The sequence below is a fragment of the Microcaecilia unicolor genome, chromosome 1, assembly GCF_901765095.1.
Source record: "Microcaecilia unicolor chromosome 1, aMicUni1.1, whole genome shotgun sequence".
Classification (NCBI taxonomy): Eukaryota; Metazoa; Chordata; class Amphibia; order Gymnophiona; family Siphonopidae; genus Microcaecilia; species Microcaecilia unicolor.
Window position 1 is genome coordinate 621,515,927 of NC_044031.1, and position 18,591 is coordinate 621,534,517.

Here is an 18,591-nt window from a genome sequence, read left to right on the forward strand (position 1 = left end):
TTTCTATGCATAAAACACCACTTTACTGAATGGGGGCCAGTCAAGCAGTAAAAAAAATTTTTTGGAGGGGGGAGTGAGCTGGGAGGATGTCACATATGAACGTAATATAAGCTGTGCTAAGTCTGATTAAGGTCATCAAGCTTCACCCTCCTATCTTTCACACTGACTTTTCTGGATCACAAGTACCTGTCAAGTCCCAAAAAGTACATCAGTGTTTAATAGCTCATGTCCAGAGATAAACTGTGGGTTTCCCAAGTCCCTCTGGAGCTCTAACTGAACAATGGGGCATTTCCAGATGATAGGCCTGAGTGCGGCATCCAACCAACCCACAGATGTTATGGGTGGAATTTATTTATTTATTAAGATTTATTTACCTCCTTTTTGAAGGAGTACACTCAAGGCAGTGTACAGTAAGAATAGATCAAACATGAGCAATAGGCAATTACAGCAGTAAAAATATTCGAACAACAATACAAAGTATGGCATGGTATACTACTTGCAATGACAACACAATACGTAATAGAACATTGTAATTGGTAGTGAAGGGTAAGGCAAAGTTGTAACATATAGATGAGTAAGAAAGTAGGAAGAATTTGAAAGTAAGGTGACTGATTTGAAGAAAGTTGCACATGAGGTCAGAGAGATGGTTAAATATTATCCCAGTTAGACTAGGAGTGGATAAACATGTCCCGCTGCAGTATGTGCAGCCCGAGTCAATCCTTGTGTGTGTGAGTGAGACTAACAAGTTAGTTACTTCTTCCATTACAGGCTTGGTTGAAGAGCCAAGCTTTCACCTGCTTCCTGAAGTAGAGGTAGTCTTGCGTTAAGCATGCTCTCACTTCTACAGGCTAGATGGAAGCCTCCTGTGGGACAGAGATTTCCCACCTCATTGGTAGAGGTTCAAGGCTTTAGGTTAGGACATTTGTGATGACCTTCAACACATCAGATCCTTCTTTTGTTTGGGACCCTGGAAAGAACTGGTTTGTTCCTAACCAATCAACATTGCCTTGTGTAGTAAAACATTGCACAGCCTCAGATATGAGAGGCTGTGGTCTCTGTGAAGAAGAACCATGAGAAAGAGCTTTCCTATAGCTTAGGAGAGGTTGGTTCTAAACAAATGAATGGAAATCCTCTGTGACCTCCCTGAACTCTCTGTTCTCTTTACAGCATCAGCTGGAAGCAGCCCTGCTGGGTCTCGGCCAGTTTCAGAACCAGTTAGATGAACTGTTGCAGTGGCTTTCACATGCTGCTGACCAGCTGCAGGGCCAGAGGGTGGTCAGTGTTGACCTGCAGAGCTGTGAGATTGAGCTGGCAAAGCATAAGGTACAGTTATACTGAATGAATGATATTTGATGATCAGTGAAATGACTTGTGTTACAAAAATGTTGAGATGTGAATTTCTTTTCTACCTGTGCCTCAGTTCTATTCCCATTTCTGGCACTGACTGTGTGACCCTGGGTGAGTCACTCTGAGGGCAGTTCTATAACTTGGCACCTTTGTTTATGCACCGCAGTGATGTGTACTGAGTTCCACTTCTACAACAGCATTTGGATATACCTAAGCCATTACAGAATACTAACGTAAAGCCAGTCTGGTGTGCTGAACGTTAGGAGCGACCATTTATGGCTGGTGTAAGTTTGCATACATAAGTGCATCATGCAAAATACACAACTGATAGTATTCCACAAGTTGCATGCATCACTTGGTGACACACCTATGTCTTGCGCATGCTTCACCCACATGTACACCCCTTGCAGAGGTGCACATGGAGGTATATTTTCAAACCACTTAGACGTAATCTATGAAACATTTGTATGTCTAAGTGCTTTGAAAATGAGCCCCTAACAGGCTTATTTTTGAAAGAGAAGGGCGTCCATCTTTTGACACAAATTGGGAGATGGGCGTCCTTCTCTTAGGGTCGCCCAAATCGGCATAATCGAAAGCTGATTTTGGGCATCCCCAACTGTTTCCTGTCGCAGGGATGACCAAAGTTCCCGGGGGCGTGTCGGAGGTGTAGCAAAGGCGGGACTGGGGCATGCCTAACAGATGGACATCCTAGAGCGATAATGGAAAAAAGAAGGGCTTCCCTGAGGAGCACTTGGGCGACTTTACTTGGTACATTTTTTCTTACAACCAAGCCTCAAAAAGGTGCTCGAACTGACCAGATGACCACCGGAGGGAATAGGGGATGACCTCCCCTGACTCCCCCAGTAGTCACTAATCCCCTCCCACCCTGAAAAAACAACTTTAAAAACTTTTTTTGCCAGCCTGAAATGTCCAGTCCATCGCAGCAGTATGCAAGTCCCTTGGGGGGGGGGGGAGGTATGTCTGTGTCAGCGGAGGCATAGCGAAGGTGTGGACGTCCTTTTTTCAAACATTTTGGATGTCCTGAACTGCCCCCCCACAGGGATGGCCAAATTTCAAGGGAGTGGAGTGGAGGAGTGGCCCAGTTGTTAGAGCACTGATCTTGTAATCCAGAGGTGGCCGGTTCAAATCCCACTGCTGCTACTTGTGATCCAAAATCCAAATAAATAAAGGGGATGTCAAAGGCATGGACATCCTTCTCACAGAAATATCCACATTTTGGATGTCCTCAACTGTCGTCACAGGGATGGAGGCATAGCGAAGGACGTCCTTCACCCATACTCAGAAAAAAAAAAAAAGACGTCTCTGACAAGCACTTGGACGTTTTCACCTGGACTTGTGTTTTTCTAAGGTTGTAGACAGTAATTTATTTAAAGTTGTAGACGGCTATTATACACGCAGCTTGTCTGCATGTATGAAGCAGTCTTTGGCATGCGCAGAGCAGCCACGCATAATGCTTGGCTGCTCTGCACTGGCTTCCCCTCCTTAGGAAGGAAATCGTGTGCAAATGAGCTAAAAGCGAGCAGCTCATTTGCATGCGACTTCCTTCATGCATTCCCATTCCTTTCCGAATCACTAAGAGATCGGTAAGGGAAGGGCTTTTTCCGTTCAGTTAGTGCATCTAGCTGAAGGTAAGGGAGCTATGTACCTGGGAGCAATTTCTGAAGTCCACCGCAGTGCCCCCTAGGGTGCCCGGTTGGTGTCCTGGCATGTCAGCGGTACCAGTGCACTATGAATGCTGGCTCCTCCCATGACCAAATGGCTTGGATTTGGTCGTTTCTGAGATGGGCGTCCTCGCTTTCCATTATGGCTGAAAATCAGAAACAACCAAGTCCTGGGGACGACCATCTCTAAGGTCGACTTAAATTTGCTGATTTGGGTGTCCCCGACCGTATTATCGAAACGAAAGATGGACGCCCATCTTGTTTCGATAATACAGGTTTCCCCGCCCCTTGCTGGAGCCGTCCTGCGAGGACGTCCCCAGGAAAACTTGGGCGTCCCTTTCGATTATGCCCCTCCACGTCACTTAGATGCTACCTTATAGAATAGTATGTGGTGCACTGCATGCATAAGTACCAATAAGACACCACTTACATGTGCAAGACACATGCAACTGAATGTGCCTAGATATAGAACGGTCCTGTTTATCTCCCTATATCTCAGTTCCAGTCCCAGCCCTGTCTCTAAACTCGTGTAGCCCTGCTTGAGCCACTTTATCTTTCTGTGCCTTAGTCCTAATCCTTGCTCAGTCATTCATTCTGTGTGATCCTGGGCAGATATAATACTGTATCCTTGGGAGGGTGTACAAGACACTGACCGGACTGTGTCTAATACAGACAGTTTTATGGATCCAAACAATGACTAGTTGGTATGAGGTAAAGTTGCTGTCCATGGTGTTGAATTTGTGTGTGTGTGTGTGTGTGTGTGTGTGCTTTTAAATTGCATCTTTCATGCCAAGGGAAAAATATGCCTATCCCATGTTAGTCTTATATAGGCAATACTAGAAGGTCTTACTGATTATGGTGAAGCATTAACATAAATTCTGCAAATGCAAACTCAGAAATATATGTTCAGCACAAAGATAAGCTGCAACTCAAAAAGGTGTAGCAAAAAGGTCTATCAAAGCGGGTGAAAGAACGGCAAAATCTTGTGTTGCCTCCAATAACATCCTGCAGTTCAATCATAAGTCCCAAAACAACTTTACCTTTTAAAATCACGTTTAATTTTAGAAAATCATTGTATCAGCCAGCAAAGCTATACTTAACTTGAGAGCGAATAAAGGTGAACGCCGATGCAATCACATTTTCAGTTCCAAGCTCTGTGTCTGGGCAAGTTGCTCTCAAGGGTGTATCAAATAATTTAGCATATCCATTTTAACTCTGTCACATCTTGAGGATGATTTTCTAAAACTAAAAATGATTTAAAAAAAGGAAAGTTTTATTGGGACCTATGATTTAACTATGGGATGTTATTTGAGCCAACACAATTTTTTGCCATTCTTTCACCCACTCTGATGGTCCTTTTTGCGTTGCAGCTTCTGAATTATATATATATTTTTTTCTGGGGTTGCATTTGAAGAATTTGTTTTATAAAGTAATCATATCATCTGCATGTGCCTTTTTAAAACAGTCCATTGAAACCTGCTGAAAGGAGCAGGCTTCTATGGACTGCTAAAATATAAAATTAGTCCTACATTCATAACTTGTATTGTACAAATACTCTTACACAAATGTGCAACTACTCTGAGGTGCATAAGGGTCAAGCCCACCTCAACTCCACTTACTGCCTCCTTCCCAGGAATGCCTATATATATATTTATATTGCACAAATTTATGCAAAATCAATTGGTAGCAAATACTTTTATACATGTAGAGCCCTGAGCAGCTTTATCAGAGGCTACTTATACATATAGAAACCTATCTCCTTGATGCTAACTTTTATCTGATATGTGCATAGGCATTCCTGGAGTATATTTTATACATGTAGGTGTGTATGTGTCCATTATATTGTATATTATAATATGCATATAATAAAAGTAAACTGCTTTGATTGTCCCACAGAAAGGTGGTATATCAAATTCCATGACCCTCATTCTCACTGGCACATACATGCACATAATTATATGTGTCTTGGAACAGATGAAATGTTTGCACCTACTTTACCTGTGGTATTGTTATAAAATCATATGGGCATGAATATTTCTTTTATACAATAGGCACAACATATGCTCTTGTGTGCCTAGTTAGTCTAGGCATCTTGCAATAAAATTACCCTCCATCAGATCTTAGAAAAGGATTAATGAAGAATGGCATCTCCCAAGAGTAACATCCTGAGTCTTGATGCTTCATTACTGTTCAGCAGCTAAAAATGAAAATTCTATTACTCTGGCCCATCCAAAGAAACACAGACAGAATTCCAGAATACCTGAACATAAATAAAGTGTAAAACTGGCTTACAAAAATGGCCACTACCTCATGGACTACAGGAAACAAAACAGGGCACACTTTGACCCAGTAAGCAGAGGGAAAAGCACCATGGGAGTAGAGCCTACCAACTACCAACATCGTGAGCATGTAACACAAGCTAGTGGAATCACGGAGCCCAATACCCTACACCCACCACAATGCATTGCTGATGTGACTCTGTAGTGCGCATAACAGAAAAGGTGTCACACTCACCGAGAGCCACATCAGAACCATGGAAAGGCTGTCAGAGGATAGAACACATACTGCTGTCATGGAGGTGGGTACGGCATTTGAGGCTGGCATACAGGCTGGGAAAAAAAGTTTGTAAAGTGGGGTTTTTTTTGGTGGGATGGGGTTAGTGACCACTGGGGGAGGCAGGGGAGGTGATCCCCGATTCCCTCCGGTGGTCATCTTTTCAGTTGGGGCAGTTTTTTGGGACTTGGACCTGAAAAAAAAGGGTCCAAATAAAGCGGACCAAATTCTCGTCCAAAACGCCCTTCTTGTTTCGATTATCACCTAAAGACGCCCATCTCTCCTCAGCCGATAACCACGCCCCAGTCCTGCCTTCACTACGCCTCTGACACGCCCCCATCCACTTTGTTCATTCCTGCAACGGAGTGCAGTTGAAGACGATCAAAATCGGCTTTCGATTATACCGATTTGTTCGCCCACGGTAGAAAGACACCCATCTCCCAATTTGGGTCGAAATATGGACGTCTTTCTCTTTCAAAAATAAGCTGGACAGTGCCGGGAGCTCTGGGGCACTGAGGGATTCAGCACCTGAGAAACATTGGCGCCAGGAGGACCGTTCCCCCTCCATACAATAGGTGCCGGTGTGGTGGTCTCCATGCAGCCAAGACCAGCCTCCCGTCTCAACCCCAGAAGTTCTGAAGACTGTCTCTGAGTCAACGCTCCAGCCTTTCCCAGTATCGGCCCTCGATGAGGCCATCTGGGCCTTGCTTTCTGAGCTGCTGGCTGGCTTCATCCAACACAGTGCATCGGCATCAAGGGAGCTTCTGCCTGCCATGCCTCAAGTTGCAGTCCCGTTTGGCTCTCAGCCTGCTATAAGGCCTTTGACGCTGGTGTCGCATGTGGCCCTATTTTCGACTGTCACCCTTGACGTCGGTGTAGGAAGCTTCATTGGAGTTGATACGGGAGCTGACTCCTCGATGCCCCTGTCAGGGACAATGCTCCTTTAGGTCAAGCGAGGCTCAGTCTCAGCCTTCTTCAGAGGAGGTTTTGGTTGATACTGATGAGGAGCTCTCTTGGGAGTCAGATGATGACCTTCGATACTTTTCGGAGGAGGAGTCATGGGATACTATCTGCCCCTCCACAGGAAAGGAGAAAGCCTCCTCCAGAGAGCCTTTCCTTCCCCTCTTTTGTTAAAGAAATGGCGGCTGCCATTCCATTTCCTTTGGAGGTGGAGGACAAGCCCAGGGCCAAGATGCTTGAGGTTCTGGACTACAAGTCTTCTCCTAGAGAGGCTGTGACAGTCCTGCTTCACATTGGGAGTCCCCTCTGTCCCAGTACTTCCCAAAAAAATTGACACCATATACCAGATTCACAGTACCCCTGGGTTTGATAAGCCTCAGCTGCCTCATCATTCCCTGGTGGTTGAATCTGCCCTCAGAAGGGTCAAGAGTTCTAGAGACTATGCTTTGGCACACCTGGGCAGGGAAGCTAGAACCTTGGACTCTTTTGGGCGTAAGATGTTTCAGGTCTCTATTCTTGTTTCCCATATTCAATCCTACCAGCTCTTCATGAGCATGTACTTGCAGGACTTGATGCAGACACTCTTCCTCTGGAATTGCTACACCAGTTGGCCAAGCAGCAGAAGGCGTGTCATAAGGGCACCTATGACACTTTTGACGTGGCTTCCAGGATCTCTGCCCCAAGTATAGCAATGTGCAGACTATCATGGCTGCATGTGTCTGACTTGGAACCGGTGGTTCAGCAGAGATTGAGGGATGCCCCATGCTGGGGGGAGGGGGGAATAACCTTTTCGGAGAGAAGGTGGAGGAGGTCACTGAAAATCAAGAAACATACTGATACCATCCATTCCCTGTCATGCCGTGTGCCTTCTGCATCTGCCTCCTCCTCTAGGTGGTATGTTGGCAAGTCAAGTAATGGTCCCTACAACTTGCAGAGACATAGGTATGCTGCCTCCACTCACCTGCCTCAACGGGCTCCACCCCAGGAAAAGTAGTCAATTGTAACCTTCTACCGGTGGGTTCTTCAAATAGTCCGTCTTGGTTACGCCCTGCATTGGCAACAGAAACCACCAAATTTCCCACCAAGAGCTCATCACTTCAGCTGTCAGCATGAGCAAATACTTGCAGAGGAACTCTCAGACCTTCTGAAGGCCCATGCGGTTGAGCCCATTCCACCAGGGGAGGAAGGGCAGGGATTCTATTCCAGGTACTTCCTTGTGCAAAAGAAGATAGGGGGAATACATCCCATCCTAGATCTAAGTGGCGATGAAAACGGCGATGAAAACGGTAACGGAATTCAAACATGCGTGGGATGTGCATAAAGGAATCCTGTGCAGAAGGAATAGATCCTCAGAAGCTTAGCTACAATTGGGTGGCAGAGCAGGTGGGGGGAAGAGGGGTTGGTGGTTGGGAGGCGAGGATAGGGGAGGGCAGACTTATACGGTCTGTGCCAGAGCCGGTGATGGAAGGCGGGACAGGTGGTTGGGAGGCAGGAAAAACTGCTGGGCAGACTTATACGGTCTGTGCCCTGAGAAAGACAGGTACAAATCAAGGTAAGGTATACACATGAGTTTATCTTGGGCAGACTGGATGGACCGTGCAGGTCTTTTTCTGCCGTCATCTACTATGTTACTATGTTAAGGGCTCTGAACAAATTCCTGGTCAGGATGGTTTCCCTGGGCACCCTTCTCCCCATGATTCAGGAACATGATTGGCTATGCTCTCTGGACTTGAAGGATGCTTACACACATCCTGATACTTCCAGCTCACAGGAAGTATCTGCAATTTCAACTGTGAACACAGCACTTCCAGTACCGTGTGTTGCCTTTTGGCCTTGCGTCAACTCCCAGGACTTTTACCAAATGTTCAGTGGTAGTCGCAGCATTGCTATGTAGGTTGGGAGTTCATGTGTTCCCTTGTCTGGACGATTGGCTGGTGAAGAGCACATCTATGGATGGTGCTTGGGAGTCCATGTGGAAGACTGTTTGGGTGCTTGAGCTACTAGGGTTCATGGTGACTTCATCTGGCCAATCTTCGTCAGGGAGTTTCCCTAGCCTTACTTCTATGGATAGTAGTTATGACCAATATGAGCTTGTCAGGCTGGGGGGCCCACTGTATCCATCACAATACTCAGGTTGAAACATGATAGAGGCACTTTGGCCCATAAACTGTTTGGCACTCCAGGCAGTCTGCAAGGCCTTTGTGGCATTCCAGTCTCTTCTAGGAGGCAATCCAGTCCAAGCCCTTTCAATCTCACAATGGTGGCTTATATCAACAGGCAAGGGCGCATGTGCAGCACTTAGATGGTGGCAGAGGCTCACCTTTTGATGGCTTGGGCAGAGAGTTATTTGCAGCAGTTGTTGGCAGCTCACATTAGTACATAAGTACATGAGTACATAAGTGTTGCCATACAGGGACAGACCAAAGGTCCATCAAGCCCAGCATCTTGATTCCAACAGTGGCCAATCCGGGTCACAAATACCTGGCAAGATCCCCCCAAAATGTACAAAACATTTTATGCTGCTTATCCCAGAAATATTTTCCCCAAGTCCAATTTAATAATGGTCTATGGACTTTTCCTTTAGGAAGCCGTCCAAACCTTTTTTAAACTCTGCTAAGCTAACCGTCTTTACCACATTTTCTGGCAATGAATTCCATAGTTGAATTACACGTTGAGTTAAGAAACATTCTCTCGATTAACACCCCAGGATAAACCCTCCCTATCTTAGACAGGCTGAAAATTCTCGGAGTAACAATCGACCGTAACCTATCACTAGAGACCCAAGCAAATTCCACCATTAAAAAAATGTTTTTCTCAATGTGGAAACTCAAATGCATGAAACCATTCTTCCCAAGGGAAATATTTCGTAACATGGTGCAGTCAATGGTACTAAGCCACGCAGATTACTGTAATGGAATCTATGTGGGATGCAAGGAACAAATCATAAAGAAACTTCAGACCGTCCAAAACACAGCAGCGAGGCTTGTATTTGGAAAAACACGTTTTGACAGCGCCAAACCACTCCGAGAAAAACTGCACTGGCTACCAATCAAAAAACGTATCATTTTCAAAATCTGCACAACTGTCCATAAAATTATCTACGGTGAGGTACCGGGATACATGACAGACCTTATCGACCTGCCAACCAGAAACACCACAAAATCTGCACGATCATACCTAAACCTCCACTACCCAAGCAGCAAAGGACTCAAATTCAAATCCACCTATGCAACCAGCTTTTCCTACCTAAGCGCATAACTATGGAACGCATTACCAAAAGCAGTAAAAACCACACTCGACCACCTAAATTTCCGGAAAGCACTAAAGACAGACCTGTTCAGAAGAGCATACCCCACTGACCCAATGTAAAAATACCTGGACACTTGCAACACAATGTAACCAAAGACCATAACGGACATTACCTGACTCTTCTTCCCCCTTTCCCTCCCTAGGTTCCCCCCAATTGTACCTACCATGTATATACCTCATTCTACCACAATATCACTTTGTATTCATTCATACTATGTATTTGTTCAGACTGGAATCGGCTAACGCCGTTAACAGTCATATGTAAGCCACATTGAGCCTGCAAAAAGGTGGGAAAATGTGGGATACAAATGTAACAAATAATAAGAATAATAATAAATAAGAATAATAATAATTCATCTGCTGTGACTAATAAAGGAAAGAAAATTATCAGGTAAGACATCATTTTTCCTTTTCAATTAGGTCTGAGCAGTTTCTCATTAGATTTAAGACCTTTCTTAAAGCTCATTGTTTTAGACAGGCATTTGTTTATCTGATCTGTAGAGCTCTTGGTTATGCTCAGTCATTAATGTTTTAACGCTTTAATGTTTTACATTTTAAATTGTGTTATTTGTTGTTTTGGTATGAATACTCTTGATATGGGTGGTGAGGTCTTTTCTATTTATTTTGGCGTTCTTATTAGAGTGCATTTTATTTACTTTTTTTATTACTATAAACCAATGAGATGTATCAAAGTTAAGCGATATTATCAAGTTTTTAATAAACTAGCCTAAACTAATGTCTGAAAGTGTCTATATGTTTAAACGATTTTATTGAAAATAAGTATGATAAAACAACCAAACATATGGGCCCCGATATTGAGATAGTGGGAGTTAGACCAGCTAACGTTCGCTGTTGCTGGTGAGCCCGTAAGTTCAGTGCCAGGGCCTTATTTAGCTACCAGCATTGAATTTCCGGGGTTTGGGGAGTTTTGTTTGGTATTTATCGGCTGACCCGCTAGGTTCTAGCAGCTACAGAGAGACCTGTTATTTATGCGGGTCTATCTGGCCGCTAAACTTAACCAGTAAGCTGATGAAAATCAGCGGTAACTGGCTATGTCACGTGACATGCCAGTGACCAGGCTAGCTGCTGACCAGGATATTCAGCGGGAGATAGCCGGTCATCTCCCGCTGAATATCAGCAGATACCCAGCTTCAGTGCATTTAAGCGGGCCTGGCCGGTTAAATACTTTTGAATACTGGGCAGATGGAGTTTTCTTATTATTATCATCACAAAGTTACTTTCTAACCACACCCACACCCAACCTTAAGACACATTTACAACCATACCCACAAATATTTAGCTATGCAAATAACTTTCCGCCCTCTACCCACCATATTCAAATATGTACAACAAAAGCTGGCTACAGAGGGTCTGGAATCTTATTACCCTCTGAGCCCATAACAAAAAAAAAAAAAAGAAAGAGACCCATCCTTCACCTCTCCTCTTCCCCTTCCACACCCCCCCCCCCCCGCCCCTGTCTCCAATACCTGGTTGAAAGGAGCTTCTGGTTCAATCAGCAGGCGTTGACAACATTGATCTTCCTCTCTGTAGGCTGTTAAGGGCAGACTGTCCTCATAGGCTAAGTATCTGTAAGTATGAATCCCATATCAGCATAAACTGCCTTCAACATTTTGGTAAATCCCTAGCATCTCTAGCCTCCCACATAGCCAGTAAGTGCAACTGATTCCTCCAGTACCAATATGCTGGAGGGTCAGGCAACGTCCAGTACTGCAGGATGCATTTTCGTGCTACCAGGCACATTTAAAAAATAAGTTCTACCCTTATCTTTCTCTCGAAATGCCCCAGGTTTATCTATCAATAACTGGTCCACTGTCCAATCAGCCCCCTTCCCAATAGTGATACCATATATCTCGTCAGTTTGTATTATTGGGCAGGCCCAAAAGGAATGATAAAAGAAATTTACGCCCCATGTGCACTTAAGACAAATAGGGGGGTCGTCCCACCTAAGTAATATAATTGCATTTGAGTAAAGTAGGCCCTGTGCAATACTCTAAAATAACATTCCCGAAGCCTCGCACTATTTGTGAAGGTTGGGGTACTTTTTAAATTAATCAACATATCCCAATCCACTAAAGTGGTCCCCAAATCTCTTGCCCATCTCTGAAGTACCTCCTCCAGGTCCTTTCTGGCCTCCCACTTAAGTAGGGTTTTAGGAAATCCCAAAACCGAGATTTCATGTTTGGATATTTGTTGAAAAAAATTCTTGTACCCGCTCCTCCATATGCTGGTTCAGTTTTCCACCATTCAGAGATGCAGCATAATATTTTATCTGACTGTATGCAAATCGATTTCCCCAAGTTACACCTATGCAGTGCTGCAAGCCCTTAAATGTTATTAACCCTCCCCCTTCCCAGAAGATGTTCGAGCAAACTTATGCCCTTCTGTTCCCACAGTGTGAATATAATTGAAAGTATCTTTAAGTATAGAATTCTATTATCCCAGCACATCCAAAGCACTCACAGGCAGAATTTCAGAATACCAGAAAGTATCTAAAGTATAAAGTTCTGTTATCCTGGCCCACCTAAAGCACTCACGGACAGAATACTTGAAAGTATCTGAAGTGTAAAGTTCTGTTTTCCCAGCTCATCAAAAGCACTCATGGACATAATTCTAGAATACCTAAAAGTATCTAAAGTTTGAAGTTCTGTTATCCTAACCCATCTAAAGCACACAGACAGAATTCCAGAATACCTAAAAGTATCTACAGTAGGAAGTTCTGTTATCCCAGCCCATCAAAAGCACTCATGAACAGAATTCCAGAATACCTGAAAGTATCTAAAGTGTAAAATTCTGTTATCCCGGCCCACCCAAAGCACACAGACAGAATTCCAGAATACCTGAAAGTATCTAGTTCTATTATATCACCCCATCCAAAGCACTCCCAAACAGAATTTCAGAACACCTGAAAATCACATAGCTCTGGCTTCCTTGTCCTCACTCACAAAAATGTTACTTCTACTAAACAGAGATTCTCTGTGCATATCCATAACAGTTTTATTTCTTCACGATAAGGTTAATAATTCAAATAGAATGGGGAAAACATAGGGTTTTGTTTGTCTGTGTTTCTGTGTGTGTATATATATGTCTCTGTACTGTATTTTTATTCGTGCATTCGTGTGTGTGTTTTTGTGTGTGGTGTTTGGAGCTGTCAGACAAAGAAACTCCAGTTAATAACACTCACTATTTTCATGTTTCTTATGCATCTGTAGAGCTAACAGCTTGTTGTACAGCTCAGTGGGAATGTGAAAACTAACAGTGTTAGAGGCCATGTCTGACAGGTGTTGAGGAACGATGTCATGTCCCATGCACGGATTATGGAGTCCGTGAATGAGGTGGGCCAGGGGTTACTGCTGCAGGCCAGCCTTGGAGATAACACAGATACACTGCAGTCCAGCTTACAACAGATGAACCAACGCTGGGAATTTGTCCGGACCCAAATGGAGAGGAAACAGCTGGAGTTGGAAAATGACCTCAGCCAGGTAACAAGATTGTAAAAACATTAAATTAATAGACTGAGCGCTTTCTATAGATTATACTCTAAATACCTTTGGTAACTAACTGTATATGGGTCATGTAATACAGATGAATGATACAAGCAAAGAAGAGGGACAAATCTCCACAAAAGAGAGCAGCAACCAAACAGCGGAAATGACCAAGCACCAGGGTGTGACCGAGATAATGTCTTAAAATGTTTAATAAGTTGGCATAAAATCATGCAATAAAATACATGACGTTCTGTTTGGTTGCTGGTCATGTAGTACAGATACCTGGTGTAACTGATGGAGCATATCTGACTGAACATACTCCATTGATAGCAGATGCTAGTAGTAAATGGTTGAAAGTTTTCCATGGAGTGTAGATTACTGTAATTATTGAGAGACCGTGATCTATAACATGCACATACCTGTATTAACTAGCTAAGCATGCTCAGGAAAGAGGATGTCAGTGGTGACTGACCATGCATGTTCTTTGGAGCACAGATGCTTGTCCTTAGTAATTAAATGAGCATTCTCCATAAAGTGTAGATATATATAATAAATAAGTGAACATATTTCATGGATATATATATATATATAGTAGCTGACTGCTATGGTTCTTAGAATACACAAATAATATCTGTACTCCAAGGAGCATGTGAGTACAGATATTATTTGTGTAGTAACTGACTAATCATGTTTCTTGGAAAATAGAAAAAAAAACACCCTACGCACAACATCAAGTCAGAAAAAAAGTAGGGATGGACAAACTGCCCTCCAATAGAACAAAATGTGAGGTTTCTAAATATAAATGAATGTACTTAGAGGAGTGGCCTAGAAGCCTCACATTGGGCTCCTTAGAAAACATGCACATGTAGTAACTGACTGTATTTTCAAAGCACTGAGACTTACAAAGTTGCACACAGGGGCATTTTCGATATAACATCCAAGTGACATCTTGGACATTTTTCACAAAACTTTCAAAATCAGAAGGGAATAATAAAAAAAAATATAAACGTTTCCAGAGAATCGAAAATACAGAACACATATGTCCTAAAATAGTACATCTCTAAGCAGTAGCAGAAAATGTCTCTGTCTTTCGATAATATGCTATGGAAAATGTCCATCGTCACTACATGACCCTCCAGCTTATAATCGAACGAGAAAAACGCCCAAGTTCCGACCTAAATCGGGAGATGGGCGTTTTTCTCACAAAAACAAATAAAGCGGTATAATCGAAAGCCGAACTTTGGACGCTTTCAACTGCACTCCGTCGCGGATGCGGACAAAGTTGATGGGGGCGTGTCGGAGGCGTGGTGAAGGCGGAACTGGGGCGTGGTTATCACCCGAACAGAGATGGGCGCCTTTCGCCGATAATGGATGCGTTTGTAGCTAGAATTTAGGGCACTTTTCCTGGACCCTGTTTTTTCACGAATAAGGCCCCAAAAAGTGCCCTAAATGACCAGATGACCCCCAGAGGGAGTCGGGGATGACCTCCCCTGACTCCCCCAGTGGTCACTAACCCCCTCCCACCACAAAAAAATGATGTTTCACAACTTTTTACTTTCACCCTCAAATGTCATACCCTCCTCCCAAGCAGCAGTATGCAGGTCCCTGGAGCAGTTGTTAGGGGGTGCAGTGGACGTCAGGCAGGTGGACCCAGGCCCATCCCCCCCTACCTGTTACAATTGTGCTGCTTAATGCTTAGTCGTCCAACCCCCCCAAACCCACTGTACCCACATGTAGGTGCCCCTCTTCACCTCTTAGGGCTATAGTAATGGTGTAGATTTGTGGGCAGTGGGTTTTGAGGGGGATTTGGGGGGCTCAACACCCAAGGGAAGGGTGCTATGCACCTGGGAGCTCTTTTACCTTTTTTTTTGTTTTTGTAAAAGTGCCCCCTAGGGTGCCCGGTTGGTGTCCTGGCATGTGAGGGGGACCAGTGCACTATGAATCCTGGCCCCTCCCACGAACAAATGCCTTGGATTTATTCGTTTTTGAGCTGGGCGATTTCATTTTCCATTATCGCTGAAAAGCAAAAACGCCCAGCTCACACCTTGGCGAATAAAACATGGGCGTCTATTTTTTTTTGAAAATACGGTTCACTCCGCCCCTTCACGGACCCGTTCTCGGAGATAAACACCCATGGAGATAGGCGTTTCTGTTCGATTATGCCCCTCCCTGTGTCCTAAAAAACGTGCATGACCATATCTGGACATCTCCTCTCAGTCAAACCTGCGGTAGATTCCAGAGTGCTGTAGTATGTAGGCGTCATGGGCTAAACCTGGGTATCTGGCACACACGTCTACAATCTCTCCCTGGGCATCACACACAACTTGCATATTCACGGAGTGGAATGCTTTCTATTCCTATAGGTGGCCTCTCGTGCTCGGGGGGGGGGGGGCTCAGTGCAATATGTGTGCACTCAATGACGCCTATATCAGAGGGGAAGTGAGCTATGACACAGAACTGAGCCATGTTGTTCTGGAGGGCCTGGGGGGAGGTGGGGAAGGTGATATAGTCTGAGGTGTGGGTAAGAAAGTTATCAAGGGGGGTCACGTGATGCCTGCTGCCTGAGGGGACGTGGTGGAGAGGGGCTCCCCGAGAGATCTGCTATATTCAGCTAAAAACAGCCAGTTTTGCTGGCTATACGCAAATTCTGAGGGTGTTGGCTGCTAGACGATAGAACAGAGCCCAGATTTCATCACGTTTCTGAGAAGGTTTCTGAGGAATGCCCACAAAAGCCCAGAGAGGAGCAAAAACCCCGAACAACAAGGCGCCGAAAAAGATGGCGGAAACAACAATGCAGCCCGCGCGGAGCGACACAGAACCGCAGGCAGGAGAATGGATAGCGGAAATAACGAGGTCGGTGTCGGCAGCACTGGAAAATAGACTTACCAAACTGCAAACAGCTGTGGATGAAATAAACGGAAAGTTTGATGCACAGGCCACCCGCATTGCTGAAGTGGAGAATCGAGTGGCGGCGAGAGAGGACGAGGCTCGGCAAATGGCGGCTCAAATTTCTGAACTTCAAAAAGAAACAGGAGAGCTGAGAGACCGCCTGGAAGAGCAGGAAAATCGAGCACGACGAAACAACTTGAGAGTGGTTGGTCTCCCTGAGTCAGTGCTGGACAAAAATCTTTATAAGTTCTTTGACTCCTGGCTTCCAGACCAGCTGGGCATAGCAGAGGGCAGAAACAACATTTGCTGTGACAGGGCGCACCGAATTGGGGTGCGCAAGGAGGAGAATGCCAGACCCCGAACAGCAATAGCGCATTTCACCAACTGGCAGGCGAAAGAGGAGATCTTAAGGGCTTACCGCGCAAAGAAAGCTTTATCGTACGAGAGCAACAGGTTGTTTATTTTCAATGACTACTCTGCAAGAGTGGCACTGCTACGGAAAGCTATGGCACCTACATGCACTGAACTGCATAAAAAAGGAATCAAGTTCGCCCTTCTCTACCCGGCGAAGCTACGGGTATGGTATGAAAATCGAGTGTCCTATATCAGCGATCCAGGAGAGGCGAAGGCAATGCTGGAGAAAATCACCGCGGCTGGCACCTGTGAGCTGGGAAAGAGCCCGTGACCAAGGAGAGTAATCCTGGAAGTGGGAGCTGAAGGTTTTATTTGCAAATAGCCAGGAGGCATCTATTAAGTGCTGGGACAATCTTTGAGTTTAGAGTTGATGGATATGCTAATTGATGGACAGGCTCCAAGCGAAAGCGGGAGCAGGGAGGGGGAGGAGGGGTTTGTAACAGGGATAACATGTCTGGTTCTTTCAGCTGTTTTAGTTTGAAATGAAGTGTTATAGAAGGGTTAGTTTTATGGCTGATGGGGGTATGGGCTTAGGATATATAGTCACAAGCTTCCTTTGTGGGTCGTCTGACATTCCATAACTCTTGGATGAGGGGGGACTCTCGGGGAGGCCCTGTCGGACCGGTGAGTCTCGGGTAGGAGTAGGATGGAAGACAAGGAATGGAAGGGACAGGGGAGGGGGGGAGGGAGAGGAGAATGGTGGGGAGGGGGAGGGGGGGTGGATGAATGCGTAGAGATGAAAGGGGTGTGGTTGTGGTTGTCTGTGTGGAAAGAGAGGGAGGGGGGAGGGGGGAAGGAGGGCTTTTGGGTGGGAAAGGACAGAGATCTGAAAGCTAAAATCACTGTGAGAGTCTGTTTGCTTAATGAGTGTATTGAAGATACTTGCCAGTTGGGCTGGGAGACTGGCGAGATGTATAGTGTCTTTATCTATGGTATTAATAACATACAACCTGACAATGGTTAATTTAAGAGTAATTACGTTGAATGTGGATGGTGTGCACTCCCCAGTTAAAAGAACTAAGCTGCTCTCGTGGCTATGCAAAGAGGGAGCAGATATAGCATTCTTGCAAGAAACCCACCTCTCGGCATCTGAACATCAAAAATTACAACGGAGCTGGGTGGGAGAGGTGGGGTTCTCTTCTTATAATTCTAGACAAAGAGGAGTGGCCATATTAATACACAAGAAATTGCCATTTAACACTCATAAAGTGATCCAGGACAGAGAGGGGAGATATGTACTGATTATGGGTGAATTGTGGGGACAGCATATGCTTCTTTGCAATGTCTATGGGCCCAATGTATATTCCTCCAAATTTTTCTCTGAATTGGTGGCCAAAGTATTGACCCTTCCTGATTGCTTAATAGTGATGGGGGGAGATTTTAACATGGTGGCTGACCCCTCAGTGGATTGCAAGCCCCCGAAAACCAAGGGAAGAAATTGGGACAATAAAGGGGTGAATTTCGTGGCTTCTCAACTGGGGCTTGAGGACATGTGGAGGCTGTTACACCCCCACGATAGAGAATACACATTTCACTCCCATCCGCATAATGTATACTCTAGGCTGGATTACATGTTGGTCACCACTTCTTGGCTATCTAGAGTCACTAAAGTGCATATACTTGATAATGTGTTGAGCGACCACTCAGCAGTTACTTTAGACATGTCATTTGCGGCAGAAACAAAGGAGAGGATTTGGAGATTTTCACCACTATTGTATAACAATAAGGAATTTCATGAGTTTCTGAGAAATAAGTGGCTTGAATACCAAAGGTACAATCAAACCCAGGGCGTAGATGCAGGTACATACTGGGAGGCCTCGAAGGTAGTGTTGAGAGGCGATATCATAGCATACACAGCAAGGCAGAGAAAAAAAAGGGAGGCAGATCTTTTACGGTTGTCTAGAGAATTCCACCAGTTGCGGAGGACACAT

General features: G+C 44.8%; 1 protein-coding gene across 1 annotated transcript in view; it reads left to right on the plus strand.

The window, feature by feature from the left end:
* LOC115460280 (microtubule-actin cross-linking factor 1-like) overlaps positions 1–13,559 on the plus strand; it is a 30,253-nt gene extending 16,694 nt beyond the window's left edge. Inside the window, exons 7-9 of the mRNA XM_030190077.1 lie at positions 1,168–1,323; positions 13,151–13,351; positions 13,455–13,559. Of these exons, the coding sequence (XP_030045937.1) occupies positions 1,168–1,323; positions 13,151–13,351; positions 13,455–13,559 (462 nt within the window). The remainder of the gene's footprint in view (positions 1–1,167; positions 1,324–13,150; positions 13,352–13,454) is intronic.
* The last annotated feature ends 5,032 nt before the right edge of the window (positions 13,560–18,591 follow it).